This window comes from Anolis sagrei, chromosome X (assembly GCF_037176765.1).
Source record: "Anolis sagrei isolate rAnoSag1 chromosome X, rAnoSag1.mat, whole genome shotgun sequence".
Classification (NCBI taxonomy): domain Eukaryota; kingdom Metazoa; phylum Chordata; class Lepidosauria; order Squamata; family Dactyloidae; genus Anolis; species Anolis sagrei.
This window is the reverse complement of record NC_090034.1, coordinates 88,310,548-88,326,738: the sequence shown is the minus strand read 5'-3', so window position 1 is coordinate 88,326,738 and position 16,191 is coordinate 88,310,548. Positions and strand designations below refer to the sequence as shown.

At 46.0% G+C, this 16,191-nt stretch overlaps 1 protein-coding gene across 3 annotated transcripts in view; it reads left to right on the top strand.

Moving 5' to 3' along the window:
- Window positions 1–16,191, top strand: part of APLP1 (amyloid beta precursor like protein 1) — an 83,166-nt gene that overhangs the window by 17,898 nt on the left and 49,077 nt on the right. For all 3 annotated transcript variants that reach the window (XM_060783908.2, XM_060783907.2, XM_060783909.2), the window contains exons 3-4: window positions 13,368–13,497; window positions 15,831–15,943. In XM_060783908.2, coding sequence (XP_060639891.2) covers window positions 13,368–13,497; window positions 15,831–15,943 — 243 coding nt within the window. The remainder of the gene's footprint in view (window positions 1–13,367; window positions 13,498–15,830; window positions 15,944–16,191) is intronic.

Genomic DNA, 16,191 nt, shown 5'->3' with positions numbered 1-16,191 from the left:
ACTGAGTCTGAAACCTTATGTTTCGGTGGTACCAGGGGAGCTTTTGCACACTTAAAGCTTGTGCGCCAGTTGTGCCCATACCTTGGGAAGTCAGACTTGGCCACAGTAGTCCATGCTCTGGTTACATCCCGTATCTGGTTACATCCCGTATAGACTACTGCAACACACTCTACTTGGAGTTGCCTTTGAAGACTGTTTGGAAGCTTCAATTGGTCCAAAGGGTGGCAACCAGATTACTCAGTGGAGCAGGGTATAGGGAGCATACAACCCCCCCCCCCATTACGCCAGCGCCACTGGCTGCTGAGCACAATTCAAAGTGCTAGGTTTGGCCTATAAAGCCCTAAACCAGTGGTTCTCAATCTGTGGGTCCTCAGATGTTTTGGCCTACAACTCCCAGAAATCCCAGCCAATTTGTCAGCTGTTAGGATTTCTAAGAGTTGAAGGCCAAAACATCTGGGGACCCAAAGGCTGAGAACCACTGCCCTAAACAGTTCCAGCTCAGCTTACCTGTCGAAATGTATCTCCCTTTATGAACCATCTTGGAGGTTAAGATCTTCTGGGGAGGTCCTGCTCTCGGTCCCACCTCCTTCACAAGTGCGATTGGTGGGGATGAGAGACAGGGCCTTCTCAGTGGTGTCTCCTCGGCTATGGAACTCCCTCCCCAATGAAATTAGATCAGCTCCCTTCCTCCTGGCCTTTGAAAGAAAAGTAAAAACTTGGCTATGGGACCAAGCCATTGGGCAGTAAGCAGTACAAGGAATGATCAGGGATTATGTGCAATAGATATGATATTTGGAACGGCCTGGACTACAATTGTTGAATTGTGTGATTTTAATGTTTATATTGATTCCATGTTTTATTGTTTTATTGTTAAATGGTGTGTTTTATAATTTAATTGATAATTATATGTTATTATCGTTATGTTAGGTTTCTGTATGTGAAGCATTAAATTTTGCCATAACAATAAATAAATAGATTACATTTATTTAATAGGTAATATCACTGTACATAGCTCTCTACTCTTCCGTTTTGCCATCACACCAGGTCAGATCAGCCAGTGAGCTTTCTGATTCATTGGAGACTAGAATATGAACCTCCCACACCATAGCTATTGCATACACTGTAATACATATCATTGTATTCTGATCTTGTCTGGTGTGATGATAAAATGAGAGAGCTATGTACATATCACAGCTATATAACTGCATATAGACTTCATGTCTGGATATTGGACTTTGCCAGGATATATGAGGAAGTAGATTGCGATCCATAAAATCTCATGCGAAAATAAATCTTTTTTTATTTTTAAGGTGTCATATGACTCCTTTTTTTCATCACCCAAGCATTTTTATACTGGGACAGATTAATGTAGCCATATAATTAAAATTATTACATCATCCATGGTGTTAATCTAACTTCAGTAATAGCTTTTCCCACTTGATTTTCCAATGTTAAATCTGTTTTCGTTCTAAAGCCAAGTCCCAGTGGTCTGAATAGCACTCGATAGAGCCAGGAGCACTGCCTTTATCTTGCTCAGACTATGTGTCTGTTTGGCCGAAGATTGTCCCACTCTGTTTGACAATAGCTTCCCAGGGAATTGGGGCAGAGAATGATGTACTTCACATCATCTACCAACTTTAGACCTTTTTCTAACTGAATTTATTTATTTATTTGTGGCATTTCTACCCCGCCTTTCTCACCCCGGAGGGGACTCAAGGCGGCTTCACAAACAGGCCTTCAAACACAATGTACACTTAAATAAATATTAAAATAGAATTTAAAAGTTCATTGAAAACAATTAAATAATTTTAAAACAATACATTCAGAGTTAGACACGTAATCCACAAGTGTAATCCGGCCATTCCAATGGCCACTGCACGTTGTTCCAAGTCTATCCATTGCACAAGTTCTCTAAAGGCTTGGTCACCGCATCATGTTTTCACTCTCTTGCAGAAGGTCAGGAGGGAGGGGGTTGATCTCATATCCCTGGGGAGGGAGTTCCACAGCTGAGGGGCCACCACTGAGAAGGCCCTCAGAAGTTGTCAGAAACAGATCAGCAAGTAAAACTGTCCAGGCCTAGATGGAAGTGCCGCCTGGACACTCTGTGTGCCCATCTTCCAGGTAGTTGAAGAAAACAAATCTTGGTGTCTTGGTTTTTAGGCCTGTACCTGGGGGTATTTGGGGTGCTGATTCAAAAAATTGCATTAGATGGACCACATCAGCTCTAGTTTCTTAGATATGAATATCATGATTTTCTTTGGGTAAGCAGATGGCAACTGCTATATGACATATGTTTCAAAAACTAGAGCTCATAGAGGGAAACTGGAATCAGTATGTCAAATATACCCAGACACAAGTGTAACTTTTGAGGCACAAAAATATGTGTTAGCTAGTGATCTCAGCTCATCTTTAGACTGAATGGGTGCAAATTTCAACGGCAACTTCATTTCTGCAGCAGCTTTGCCACAGAGCCTGCCAGCTCCACCACACTTCTGGAGCTGCTCCATTGCAAAACTGCTGTAGAAATGGAGTCACTGCCAAATAAAAAACCGCCGGCAGCAACATGGTTAGCTTCCCGTGGTTGTATTGCCCTCAATGGTGCAAGCTGGCCAGCGGACACTTCACCCTCCATGTGATAAATTAGGGGGGGGGGGGATAGCCAGGATGGTGCAGTGTGTGGGTAAGGGGCTCCCACGCCCCTGGACATGTACTGACAGAATCGCCATGATCCATGGAGATTCCAGCAACATGTCTGAAGAGGTCCCTATAAATATTCCTCTGCACATTGCATTCCCTATATACCTGCTTAGTATTTGAACTTCCATATTTATATTATGGGTGTGAACAACCACAAGTCTTGTGCTATGTCAATGACTAATAGTTTATTATAGAAAGACCCTTCATGAAACATATTTATTTAGTTAGTTCATTTATATCCCGTCCTTCTCAACCCCGCAGGGGACTCAGGGTGGCTTACACAAAAAGCACAATTCGATGCCACTTTTACATACATAAAATAAAACAAAACATATACATTAAAATCAGTAGTTAAAACACATCATCTTTAAAACAGTTACATTAAAAACCACACAGTCCAAAGGCATATTCCAGGAGCCATTCCGTAAATTGCACTATTCCATAATCACCTGAGGAATCTGTACAAGGACCAAGTAGCAACAGTAAGAACTGACCACGGAACAACAGACTGGTTCAAGATTGGGAAAGACGTACGGCAAGGCTGCATACTCTCACCCAACCTTTTTAACTTGTATGCAGAACACATCATGCGATGTGCGGGGCTCGATGAATGCAAAGCTGGGGTAAAAATTGCTGGAAGAAACGTTAACAACCTCAGATATGCAGATGACACCACTCTGATGGCCGAAAGCGAGGAGGAGCTGAGGAGCCTTCTAACCAAGGTGAAAGAAGAAAGCGCAAAAGCCGGGTTGCAGCTAAACGTCAAAAAAACCAAGATTATGGCAACAACAATGACTGACAACTGGAAAATAGAGGGAGAAAATGTGGAGGCCGTGACAGACTTTGTATTTCTAGGTGCAAAGATTACTGCAGATGCAGACTGTGGCCAGGAAATCAGGAGACACTTACTTCTTGGGAGGAGAGCAATGTCCAGTCTCGATAAAATAGTAAAGAGTAGAGACATCAGACTGGCAACAAAGATCCGCCTAGTCAAAGCCATGGTATTCCCTGTAGTAACCTACGGATGTGAGAGCTGGACCTTAGGGAAGGCTGAGCGAAGGAAGATAGATGCTTTTGAGCTGTGGTGTTGGAGGAAAGTTCTGAGAGTGCCTTGGACTGCGAGAAGATCCAACCAGTCCATCCTCCAGGAAATAAAGCCCGGCTGCTCACTGGAGGGAAGGATACTAGAGACAAAGTTGAAGTACTTTGGCCACATCATGAGGAGACAGCAAAGCCTAGAGAAGACAATTATGCTGGGGAAAGTGGAAGGCAAAAGGAAGAGGGGCCGACCAAGGGCAAGATGGATGGATGGCATCCTTGAAGTGACTGGACTGACTTTGAAGGAGCTGGGGGTGGTGACGGCCGACAGGGAGCTCTGGCGTGGGCTGGTCCATGAGGTCACGAAGAGTCGGAGACGACTGGACGAATGAACAACAATAATCACTTATTTTGTAGATCACTTATTGCATTGCAGATTACTGTCCAAAGGCTTGGTTCCACAACCATGTCTTCACTTTCTTTCTGAAGGACAGGAGGGAGGGAGCTGATCTAATTTCTCGGGGGTGGGAGTTCCATAGCCAAGGCGACACCACTGAGAAGATCCTCACCAAGCGTGTCTGTAAAGAAGGTGGGACCGAGAGCAGGGCTTCCCCAGAAGATCTTAACCTCTGAGATGGTTCATAGAGGGAGATACGTTCAGACGGGTAAGCTGGGCCATAGCCATGAAAGTTGTCAGACAATCACAGAAACCTTGTGCCAGATAAAATTAGACACAGTAGTTTTTCAAGTGTCACTTTTTCAACCATAGATATAATATGTCTTTCTCCCAGGGAACAGCTATTGTCATGAGTGAACTGTCTAAATACAAACAATATGTCAAGTGCCCATGAATTAAGCTAATACTCCAGAAGACAGGAGCAGAATTCAAAATGATATGAACAGATTAGAAAGATGGGCCAAAACTAACAAAATGAAATTCAACAGTGACAAATGTAAGATATTCCACTTAGGCAGAAAAAAATGAAAATGCAAAGATACAAAATGGGGGACGCCTGGCTTAACAGCAGTACGTGTAAAAAAAGATCTTGGAAACCTTATGGGGAACAAGTTACCGGTAAACATGGGCCAATAATGTCATGTGGCAGCTAAAAAGGCCAATGGGATTTTGGCCCCCATAAATAGGAGTCTAGCATCTAGATCCAGGGAAGTCATGCTACCCCTCTATTCTGACTTGGTCAGTCCACACCTGGAATTGCACTGTGTCTAATTCTGGGCACCGCAAATGAAGGGAGACGTTGACAAGCTGGAGTGTGTCCAGAGGATGACAACTAAAATGATCAAAGGTCTGGAGAACAAACCCTAAGAGGAGCGGCTTAAAGAGCTGGGCATGTTTAGCCTGCAGAAGAGAAGGCTGAGAGGAGACATGAGAGCCATATGAGGGGAAGTCATAGGGAGGAGTGAACAGGCTTGTTTTCTGTTGCACTGGAGACGAGGATGCGAAACGATGGCTTCAAACTACAGGAAAGGAGATTCCACCTGAACATTTGGAAGAACTTCTAACTGTGAGAGCTGTTCAGCAGTGGAACTCTTTGCCCCAGAGTGTGGTGGAGTCTCCTTCTTTGGGGGCTTTTAAACAGAGGCTGGATGGCTATCTGTCGGGGGTGCTTTGAATGTGATTTTCCTGCTTCTTGGCAGGGGATTGGACTGGATGGCTCACGAGGTCTCTTCCAACTCTTTGATCCTATAATTTGCACATTCCATCTGAAATGAAGTGCTGCTGAGTCCTGAAAAGGACATGTCAAGCATCCAGGACATTTGCACCTTGCTGGATTTCTCTCTCTTTTATTATCATTCTCACTCTCACACATACCAAGCAGTCTGCCCTTCTCTAGCATATCAATGGATTTGGAAGGTGGCGTGAAACAGTGAACTGTTTTAATGTATCTATAATTATTTTTAAAGTAAGTTAATTGTATATTATGCTTGTTTTCTTGCTTGGCACCGAATGGTGCCTGTTGGTAGCCGTCCTGAGTCCCTCTTCGGAGGCGAGAAGGACGGGATAGAAATGCTCCTAATAAATAAATAAATAAATAAATAAATAATAAGTATCTGCACCATTTGCAATACATAATTGCTCCATCTAGATTACAGTGTGCTCCTCTCTTCCACATGCTTAACACCAGCTTCAGGCACTGCCATTTACAAATACAAATACAATTTGTTGTGACTATATCCACAATTTCATCCAGTCTCAGATGTATTCAGGTGTGCACATGTGCATACTTACATAGTCTTTTAGGTACCCAGCAGCAGCTGCACTCTGTCCTTTTTGTTAACACAGCCCACAACCCTTGCAAAAATATCTAGTTCTAGCTGTATACACATTTTTACTGCTGCGGTGGTCTTAGGCTTTTAAACACCATCTTGGGCAGCTCTTAGTGGAAGAAAGGAATTTGTTAAGCTTTTGATAAACAAATCCATGTCAGTGATAAAGCTCAACTTGGCTGATTTCGTGAACAGTTGAGAATGTGAGAAGCCATGTTGGCTCATGCTAAAGGCCAGTCTGGCCCAGCAGCGTTTTCCTATAATGACCTGTGAGATGTCCAAAAGCAGGACATGAAGACCTCCCACTTGCACTCTCCAGCAAATGAAGAAAGTTGCTTTCTTCAGACTCATCCGCCCTACAGGGTGTTATGATTGCATGAGATCAGCTCAATGAATGAGCCCCCGGTGGCGCAGTGGCTTAAACACCTGTGCTGGCAGGACTGAAGACCGACAGGTCGCAGGTTCGAATCCAGGGAGAGGCGGATGAGCTCCCTCTATCAGCTCCAGCTCTTCATGCGGGAACATGAGAGAAGCCTCCCACAAGGATAAAAAAAACATCAAATCATCCGGGCGTCCCCTGGGCAACGTCCTTGCAGACGGCCAATTCTCTCACACTAGAAGCGACTTGCAGTTTCTCAAGTCACTCCTGACACGACAAAAAAAAAAAAAGCTCAATGAATAGAAATTCTCAGAAGTGCATTTTGTCAAACCCTTGTGTCAGCAGGACTGAAGACCAACAGGTCAGAGGTTCAAATCTGGGGAGAGCACAGATGAGCTCCCTCTGTCAGCTCCAGCTCCCCATGCAGGGGCATGAGAGAAGCCTCCCACATGGATGTTAAAATATCCAAACATCTGGGCGTCCCTTGGGCAATGTCCTTGCAGATGGCCAATTCTCTCACACCAGAAGCGACTTGCAGTTTCTCAAGTTGCTCCTGACATTAAAAAAAGCTCAATAAATATGACTGGAATAGTAGTGTAATCCATCTTCTTGATAAAGGAAATATAGAATTTAGTGTCCAAGAGACTGGATGAATTACAAGTCAGGACATCACCAGTCTTTAATTTCACATCTGAAAAAATGACTATGTAGCCATACCCACGCCACTGTCCCTCAGCCTAACAATTCCATTGTATTGCATATGCAATAGTCAAAACACTTCGCTTCTATTTGCATGCTGCAATAATTACAACACCCCCTTTTAAGTCAAGTGAAAACGCTCTGTTGCTCAGGGGATTGCAAACAAAAAAAAGGATGCATGTGAGAATACATCCAACAGCACATTGCTTTCATTTTACAACACAACCTATTAATGTATTGTGTCTCTCCTTCTCAGACATGATTTAACAAGGCACTTAACAATGGCGAGGCAATATTTTCGGTGATAGATTTTTGGGGTGCTATTAAGTATGTCAGCCCATAAAACTCCCTTTTGTTTCTTCTACAGATCTTGTTAAAGCTAACTGGAACTCCATGAGACCTTACTTACTTACTTACTTACTTAGGCGATCCCTCGTTGGACGAGTAAGATGGTCTTCCATTATGGATTTCCCTGTGGGTCCGTATGTGGCTGTGGAGCCCTATTCTTGCTCTGCATCTTCTTCCGCAGTGAGGGCATTGGTTTCCAGGTGGAAGGCGGTCCCGGTCGGGGTTGGCTTGACGCGCCTTCCTCCTGGCACGTTTCTCTCTTTCACCCTCTACTCATGCCTCCTCAAATTCTGCAGCACTGCTGGTCACAGCTGTCCTCCAGCTGGAGCGCTCAAGGGCCAGGGCTTCCCAGTTCTCAGTGTCTATGCCAGAGTTTTTAAGGTTGGCTTTGAGCCCATCTTTAAATCTCTTTTCCTGTCCACCAACGTTCCGTTTTCCGTTCTTAAGTTCGGAGTAGAGCAACTGCTTTGGGAGACGGTGGTCAGGCATCCGGACAACATGGCCGGCCCAGCGGAGTTGATGTTGGAGGACCATCGCTTCAATGCTGGTGGTCTTTGCTTCTTCCAGCACACTGACGTTTGTCCGCTTGTCTTCCCAGGAGATTTGCAGGATTTTCCGGAGGCAGCGCTGATGGAATCGTTCCAGGAGTTGCATGTGACGTCTGTAGACAGTCCACGTCTCACAGGCATAGAGCAGGGTTGGGAGGACAATAGCTTTATAGACAAGCACCTTGGTATCCCTACGGATGTCCCGGTCCTCAAACACTCTCTGCTTCATTCTGGAAAATGCTGCACTTGCAGAGCTCATGCGGTGTTGTATTTCGGCGTCGATGTTGACTTTGGTGGAGAGGTGGCTGCCAAGGTAGCGGAATTGATCAACATTTTCTAATGTTACACCATTAAGCTGTATCACTGGCATTGGAGAGAGGTTGGCTGGTGCCTGCTGGAAAAGCACCTTGGTTTTTTCAATGTTCAATGACAGGCCGAGCTTCTCGTATGCTTCTGCGAAGGTGTTTAGAGTGGCTTGTAGATCTTCTTCTGAATGCGCACAGACGACATTGTCATCAGCATACTGGAGTTCTATAACAGATGTTGTTGTGACCTTGGTTTTGGCTTTCAGTCTGCTGAGGTTGAATAGCTTGCCATCTGTCCGATAGATGATTTCCACTCCAGTGGGAAGCTTCCCATCAACAAGGTGAAGTATCATAGCGATGAAGATGGAGAATAGAGTTGAGGCAATAACACATCCCTGTTTGACACCGGATTCCACTTTAAATGGGTCACTTTGGGAGCCACTGCTGTCCAAGACTGTTGCCATCATGTCATCATGGAGGAGCCGCAGGATGTTCACAAATTTGCTTGGGCACCCGATTTTGTGGAGGATGGTCCAGAGAGCGCTGCGATTCACTGTGTCGAATGCCTTTGCAAGGTCGATGAATGCCATGTACAGAGGTTGGTTTTGTTCCCTGCATTTTTCTTGGAGCTGTCGTGCAGTGAAGATCATGTCCACGGTTCCTCTGGAGGGGCGGAAGCCGTTCTGGGATTCTGGGTGTCTTCTGAGAGGGGCAGAAGGCGGTTTGCAAGGATTCTTGCGAGGATTTTCCCAGCAGAGGTTAGAAGGGAGATACCTCGATAGTTTCCGCAGTCTGTTCTTTCCCCTTTTTTGAAGAGGGTGATGATGGTGGCGTCCTTGAAATCTGCTGGGATTTTCTCGGTCACCCACACTTTTTCTATGAGCTGGTGGAGTTGGTGTGTCAGCTCAGGTCCTCCCTCTTTAAAGATTTCAGCAGGGATCCCATCTGGTCCACTGGCTTTGTTATTCTTCTGTTGGCTGATGGCATTGCTGACTTTTTCCAAACTAGGCAGTGCTGCAAGCTCATCCCTGGTTTGTTGTTGTGGGATTTGTGAGAGGACCTCTTCGGCCACATTGGAGCTGCGGTTCAGGAGGCTTTGGTAGTGTTCCTTCCAACGTAGTGCAATTGAGTTTTGGTCCTTCAGGAGTTTGGTTCCATCTGATGAGCGTAGAGGCTGTATGCCATGGTTTCTTGGTCCGTAGATGACCTTTGTGGCTTTGAAAAATCCCTGAGCATTATGGGTATCTGCCAGGTGTTGGATTTCTTCGGCCTTCTTTGTCCACCAGATGTTCTTGAGCTCTCTTGTCCTTCTTTGGACCTCAGCTTTTGCACTGGCGTAGATCTTTTTCTTAGCAGCACAGTTGATGTCTCTCTGCCATGCTTGGAAGGCTTTCCTTTTCTTGTCAATTAGCTGTTGGATCTCGATGTCATTTTCATCAAACCAGTCTTGATGTTTCTTGGCTTGGTATCCAATAGTTTCTTCGCAGGCTTGGATGATGGAGGTCTTCAGTTTGTTCCAATGTTCCTCAACATTTTCGGGGTGTACTGTGGGTAGATGGTTCTTGAGTGCTGATTGGAGATGGGCTCGTCTGGAGGGCTCCTGAAGGGCTTGGGTGTTCGTTTTGTGCCTTGTCTTCCTTCCTTGGAGTCTGCGCTTGGGAGCGATCTTGATAGCCATCGAGGATCGAATTAGCCTGTGGTCAGTCCAGCAGTCGTCAGCACCTGTCATGGCTCTTGTGAGGAGCACGTCACGGCGGTCTCTGGTGCGTGTGATTACATAGTCTAAGAGGTGCCAATGCTTTGACCGGGGGTGCTTCCATGATGTCTTGAACTTGTTTTTCTGGCGGAAGAGCGTGTTGGTGATGACAAGGTTGTGCTCTGCACATTTGGTGAGAAGCAGGATGCCATTTGAGTTGCTGTTTCCAACCCCGTCTTTTCCTATGGTCCCTGGCCACAGGTCGAAGTCTCGCCCGACTCTTGCATTAAAGTCCTCCAGGAGGATGATTTTGTCCTCCTTAGGTATCCCCGATAGGACGGTGTCCAGCTGACAGTAGAATTTCTCCTTGATGTATTCGTCAGCATCTAGTGTTGGTGCATAGGCACTTATGATGGTTGCCCGTTGGTTTTTGGCAAGATCGATTCGGAGGGTTGAGAGTCGTTCGTTGATGCCAGTGGGTGCTTCGGACAGATGTTTCATCAGATCATTTCTGATGGCGAAGCCAACTCCGTGCATTCTTTGGTCTTTTTCGGGCAGTCCCTTCCAGAAGAAGGTGTAGCCTCCTTTTTCTTCCTTCAGCTGTCCCTCTCCTGCTCTCCGGGTCTCCTGAAGTGCTGCTATGTCGATGTTGAAGCGTCCCAGCTCCCTTGCAATGATGGCAGTTCTGCGTTCGGGGCGTTCACTGCCACTGTTGTCCATCAGAGTCCGTACGTTCCACGTACCGAAGTTCATTTTTCTTTTTTGGCCGCAGGGTGGTGACCCCACTGGACGCGGCAGTCCAGTCAGGGATAAGTGAGGCAGACTATGTTTAGGGCACCTTTTCTAGCCCCCTCCCCGTGTGGGGTGAGCAGAGTGGGTCCTAAAAAGGGCTGCTCAGTCGCGGATACAGCTGCCGAACTACTCAACTGCCTCAGACCTTGAGGTAGAACGACTGAGTCCGTACCCACCGCCCATGTGCCAGTCTGTGACTAGGGGCTTCCAGATTTCACAGTCCTGCCCCCGTCGCCACTCGCTGATCGCCATGGGGCTTTGGTTGGTTTGTTTTTATTTTCTTTGGAAGACGCCTGTGCGTGGGTTTTTTTAATGTGTGGAGGTCAGTGCACAACTGATCAACACACAGTCTTCACAGAGTGAGGTTCCACTGGTGATGTAGTTTAACACAATGACCGTGGCTTCTCAGTCTGTTGCAGCCTTCTTCCGCCTTCGCAGCCGTTGTAACATGTGCCATGTTATCCTCTGCCTGCTCCGCCGTTGAGGTCTTTGGGTCTTCGGACTGTGCTTGGTCTGGAACCTCCCCCGCGGCCACTCCTGGGAGTGCACGACTCCAGTTGTTGTGCCTACAGGTTCATCGGAACACGCAAGCCCCCTCACCACGACAAGGTGACAGTCCATGAGACCAAAGTAGATTGGTATGCCCTATGTTGATTTTTGGCAGGAGAGCTTCAATTTAGATGTTTCTACTCACCTCATTTGTACTCTCACAGATGTTCATACACACATACAGGCAGTCCCCCAGTTACAAACATCTGACTAACAAACAGCTCCTATTTAAGAACAGGAGTGAGAAAACAGGAAGAGAGAAATCTACCCCTCGGAAGGGAAAGTCACTCCTGACAGAGTTATCATGGAAAAAAGTGCCTCCACTGAACCTTTATCACCAACCTTTGTTTCCAAAACAAGCCATTCTTTTTTCAAAATCCAATTCTCACAGGGACAGAAAGTGTGGTGACATCTTCTGAACAAGGGCACAGACAGCAAAGCAAACACCACAGGGGTATTAACTCTTCACTATGCTATCCAAAATGTGTGTGGATAGATAGATAGATAGATAGATAGATAGATAGATAGATAGATAGCTTGAGTACCCAGCGATGACTGGATTATATGAAAAAGGGGGTCACAGTGGGCTCAGGAGGTGAGTGAAAGTACTGCAGATCCCATCATCCGTGGCAAGTGTGATCCAGATCCATCATTGGTTGGGTTCACTGTGCTCTCTGGACGTAGGTGAACTACAACTCCTATAAATCAAGGTCAATTTCCCCCAAACCTCTTGTTCAGTTGCCGATCAAATCTTGTTTGCTATGTACTATACGAAAGGGTAGGAAACGGTTAAGGGAAAGGCAGTGGGCAGGGTTATGCAAATTCCACACCAATGGAGAAAGGAAACCTGATATGTCCATTCTGGAAGAAAAACAGAATATCTAGGATGAAATTGTCCTTGAATGAAAGTATTCCTTGGGTGGCGTGCAGTATGATGTTTGGGGAGGACATTGGCAGGGGTTGGGCTACACATTCATGGCGCCCACTGTAACCTGAAATGTCCTTGGAGGGAGGGCTTTTGGTGGCTCTTCAACACTGTGTATTATAGCTATTTGTGGAGACGGGAGGCTGTCTGTGTAAGGGGACATCTCCCCCACATACACATTTTCACTTTTATTATGTGTATGTATGTAGATAGATAGATAGATAGATAGATAGATAGATACACACAGAGAGAAAGCATACCTGTTCCAACTTACATCTATATTCAACTTAAGAACAAACCTACAGGACCTATATTGTTCTTAATTTAAGGACTGCCTGTACCAAGATGTTGACTGTTCGGCCCCAAGTCTATCCCTAAATCTGGCAAATAGTCTGAAGATGCTTGTTTTTAGTTCTATCTCTGAAACTTAGCAGGTCTAGACCAGTCTGAATGGGAAGCTAGTTAGGAATTCCAGCTATGCCAGGCATCTCAAGCAGAGCGAAATAGAAGTATGTAGCATCATTTCAAGTAAAAAAAGAGAAAAAGACCTGTCCAGTGGTGTAGTAAAGCTTTCAGAATGAAAATTCTGGAACATTTTGGCAAGGTGGTGATGATACCATCTGCCACCTGTACAGCTTCCATATCTCCTCTGAGGTTAGCTGCCAGCATTAGAGTCTTTGCGGAATTTTTCCTAACGGCAGTGTGTTATGGTGAGCTAACCCTGTTTTAATACAAGTAACTCTGCGGTGCCTTGAGCTTGAAGAAGAAAACAAGACCAATTAGCTTTAAACAAACCTGATCAGGCCCATAGCTAGGATTTTGTTTCGGAGGGAGCTGAGTTTGATTCGGGGGGGGGGGGGGGTGAGTCTGAGTGAAAGAGGGTCTACCCTAGCAAACCTTTTGTATCGTTACCCCAATACCCCCATGCATATGGGATATATTGAGCATGGTGATCAGATCATGATGTGAATAAACATAACAGTTTAAATAATGTACCAGTAAGGCCTTCTCACGGACCACCATGAGATTTGAACCAGGCCATCAACATTTACAACTAGACCTTCCTCTTTTCTCTGTTGACTTCTGTGATTACTTTCTCCTTCAGGTGTATCCAGAGTTGCAGATAACCAATGCTGTTGAGGGCACCCAGCCAGTCACTATTGACAACTGGTGCAAAAAGGGGAGGCCCAAATGCAAAGGCCATCAGCACATCGTGGTGCCATATCAGTGTCTGGGTAAGTGCTGGATGTGGAACAACCTGGGGGGGGGGGGGGGGGGCAGGAAGAGTAGCAGTGTCATTCCTCCTCAACACCATGAATAGTTAGCTCAGTTTAAAATAGGAGTAAGAAGGAAGAGGAACTAGCACAATGTCATGGTTTCACCATGGGATTACAACTCAATGATTTGAGTGTTGGAGTATGATTCTGGAGACCAGGGTTTGAATCCTCACTCTGCCATGGAAGCCCACTGGGTGACCTTGGGCAAGTCGCACTCTCCGGACTCAGAAAGACAAAGGCTGTTGGGTGAGTGGGCTTATTAACAAAAGATCCTCCCCATAAATGTACAGCAGAGTAACTTATTAGCAGTATGACGCAGTACCAGTAGCCAAAAGTGATAAAAGGAACAAAAACACAGAGACCAATGTTATATCTTCCTCAGAAGGCTTTTCTTTGTAGTAAAATAATATGGTTGCACGTTTTACAAGAACATAACACAAATAAAGTTCTTCATACTTCATTCTTTGCTTCCATGCTGGGCTTCTTCCACATGCAGATAAACAGCCTTGCTCTCAAAGAGCTCCCTCACACAATGAACTTAGACAGGAGCTTCACCGGTAGCTTTTTACACACAGCTTTACATACAAGGCCTTCAACCTGGAGCTTCTTTCACCGAAGCTTCTCCTACCAGGCCTTTTCACAGACGAAGGCCAACCTCACACTGTGAGGCTTTCTCTCACAGACTAAGCCCTACCTCACACTGTGAGGTCTTCTCTCACAGATTAAGGCCTACTTCACACTGTGATCCCTTCTCACAGACTGAGACCTTTCTCCCACTGAGGTTTACCTCAGACTGACAGCTACTAAGTTACAGGCACATCTGCTTATATAGAACTGCAGCTTTTGCTGAGTCATTTCATCCATTTAACCCTTTCCGTGCTTGACTCACATTTTTGTAATTAAAAAAATACCTAGTTAATTTTTAACATTTCTGACAAAGGCAAACTACCTCTGAACGAATATTGCCATGAAAACATTATGATAGGTTCAACATAGGGTCACCATAAATCAGAAATGATTTGAAAGCACACAACAACAAGATGGAATTTCCAAGGAGGCCTGGAAAGCTGTGGTCAAGATCTTAGGGACTTTAATTTGTGGATTGCTGGAGAGTACAATCACCCGCCCTGCACTAGGGCACAATTTAGGCTAAGATTAGCCACACCTGGGATTAAATCCCCCACCCGGCTACAAGATTCACTAGGGGATTCTTAAGCTATGCCTCGCCTAGCCTACTTTACAAGATCAATGGAAACATTAAAATTGAAGAAACTGTGTACACTAACCTGAATGTCTCGTACAGAGGTGGCCCTAGGTAATTTTCAACGGTAAGCAAACAGTATTTTGGCGCCCCCCCTCCCCCAACCAATCATTGATATATATTTTCTGTTTGTCGTGGGAGTTCTGTGTGCCAAATTTGGTTCAATTCCATCATTGGTGGAGTTCAGAATGCTCTTTGATTGTAGGTGAACTATACATCCCAGTAACTACACTTGCCACATTTGCTCCTTTGCCTGGCCCGCTTTGGGTCCGGAGGCGTACCTGAAGACCCCGGCATGTGCACCAAAAGTCACCTCTTCTCCTGACTTTCTCCTCAGCCATTGAGAGAGAGAGAGACAGAGGTGGAGATGTTCACCTTTCCTGAAGGTAGGCGCAAAAACAAAGGAAGGAGCAGAGGTGGGAGATACTTCCAGCCCGAGGGGCTCTCTCTCCCTCTCCCTCTCTCTCTCTTGGTCCCAATGGCTGAAGAGAAAGTCAGGAGAAGAGGCGACTTTTGGTGCGCACGCTGGGGTCTTCAGACATGCCTCCGGACCCGAAGCAGGCCAGGCGCGGCGGCTCCGCCCCTTGGCCCACTTGCGGATTGGGGAGAGGAGAGGAGGCAGGTGGAGCACCGGGGGATCAGGAAAGAGAGCCGGTCATGGGGAAGGGATCAAACGCGGAGAACGATTGAGAGCCGGCTCTGCTTGTGCACCCGGTGGCCAGGTGGAGCAGGAACAAGAGGAGCTAGGCGAGGCTCAAGGGCCAGGCCCCTTTGGGAAGAGGATCGCCCGGCAGCAAGGCAAGAAAGCCGAGGGTCCCCCCAGACTGCTAGGGCTGTTGTGAGCTGAGGGGGCGCTCCGCAAGTGGCAGTTGAGGGGCATTTACAGAGGCGCCTCTGCGCCCCTGGAAAAAAAAGTGTTCTGCGACCGCTTACTTCGCGTAATGGATGAGCTGCCCCTGGTCTTGTAGAAGATGCATGCTAATGTAATGAACAAATGAAACTGATACCTCCTTGCTTTTCTCTTCCACAGTGGGTGAGTTTGTGAGTGAAGCCCTCCTTGTGCCTGACAAGTGCAAATTCTTGCATCAAGAGAAGATGGATTCATGTGAGACCTACTTGTATTGGCACAGTGTGGCCAAAGAGGTGAGGAGTCATGGTTCCATACACTTTAAACAAATTCCACTGGAAGGGGAATTAATCTTCTCATAAGCCTGTTTTGGATAAACTTTTATGGAGAAAAATGAACGTAAACTTTACTTACTTAGGCAATCCCTCATTGTCTGAGTAAGATTGTCCGCCAAGTGCGATGTCCTGGCGGTGGGTACATAGGTGACTGTGGAGCCCTGTTCTTGACCCACATGTTCTCCTGCAGTGAAGGAATCAGTTTCCAG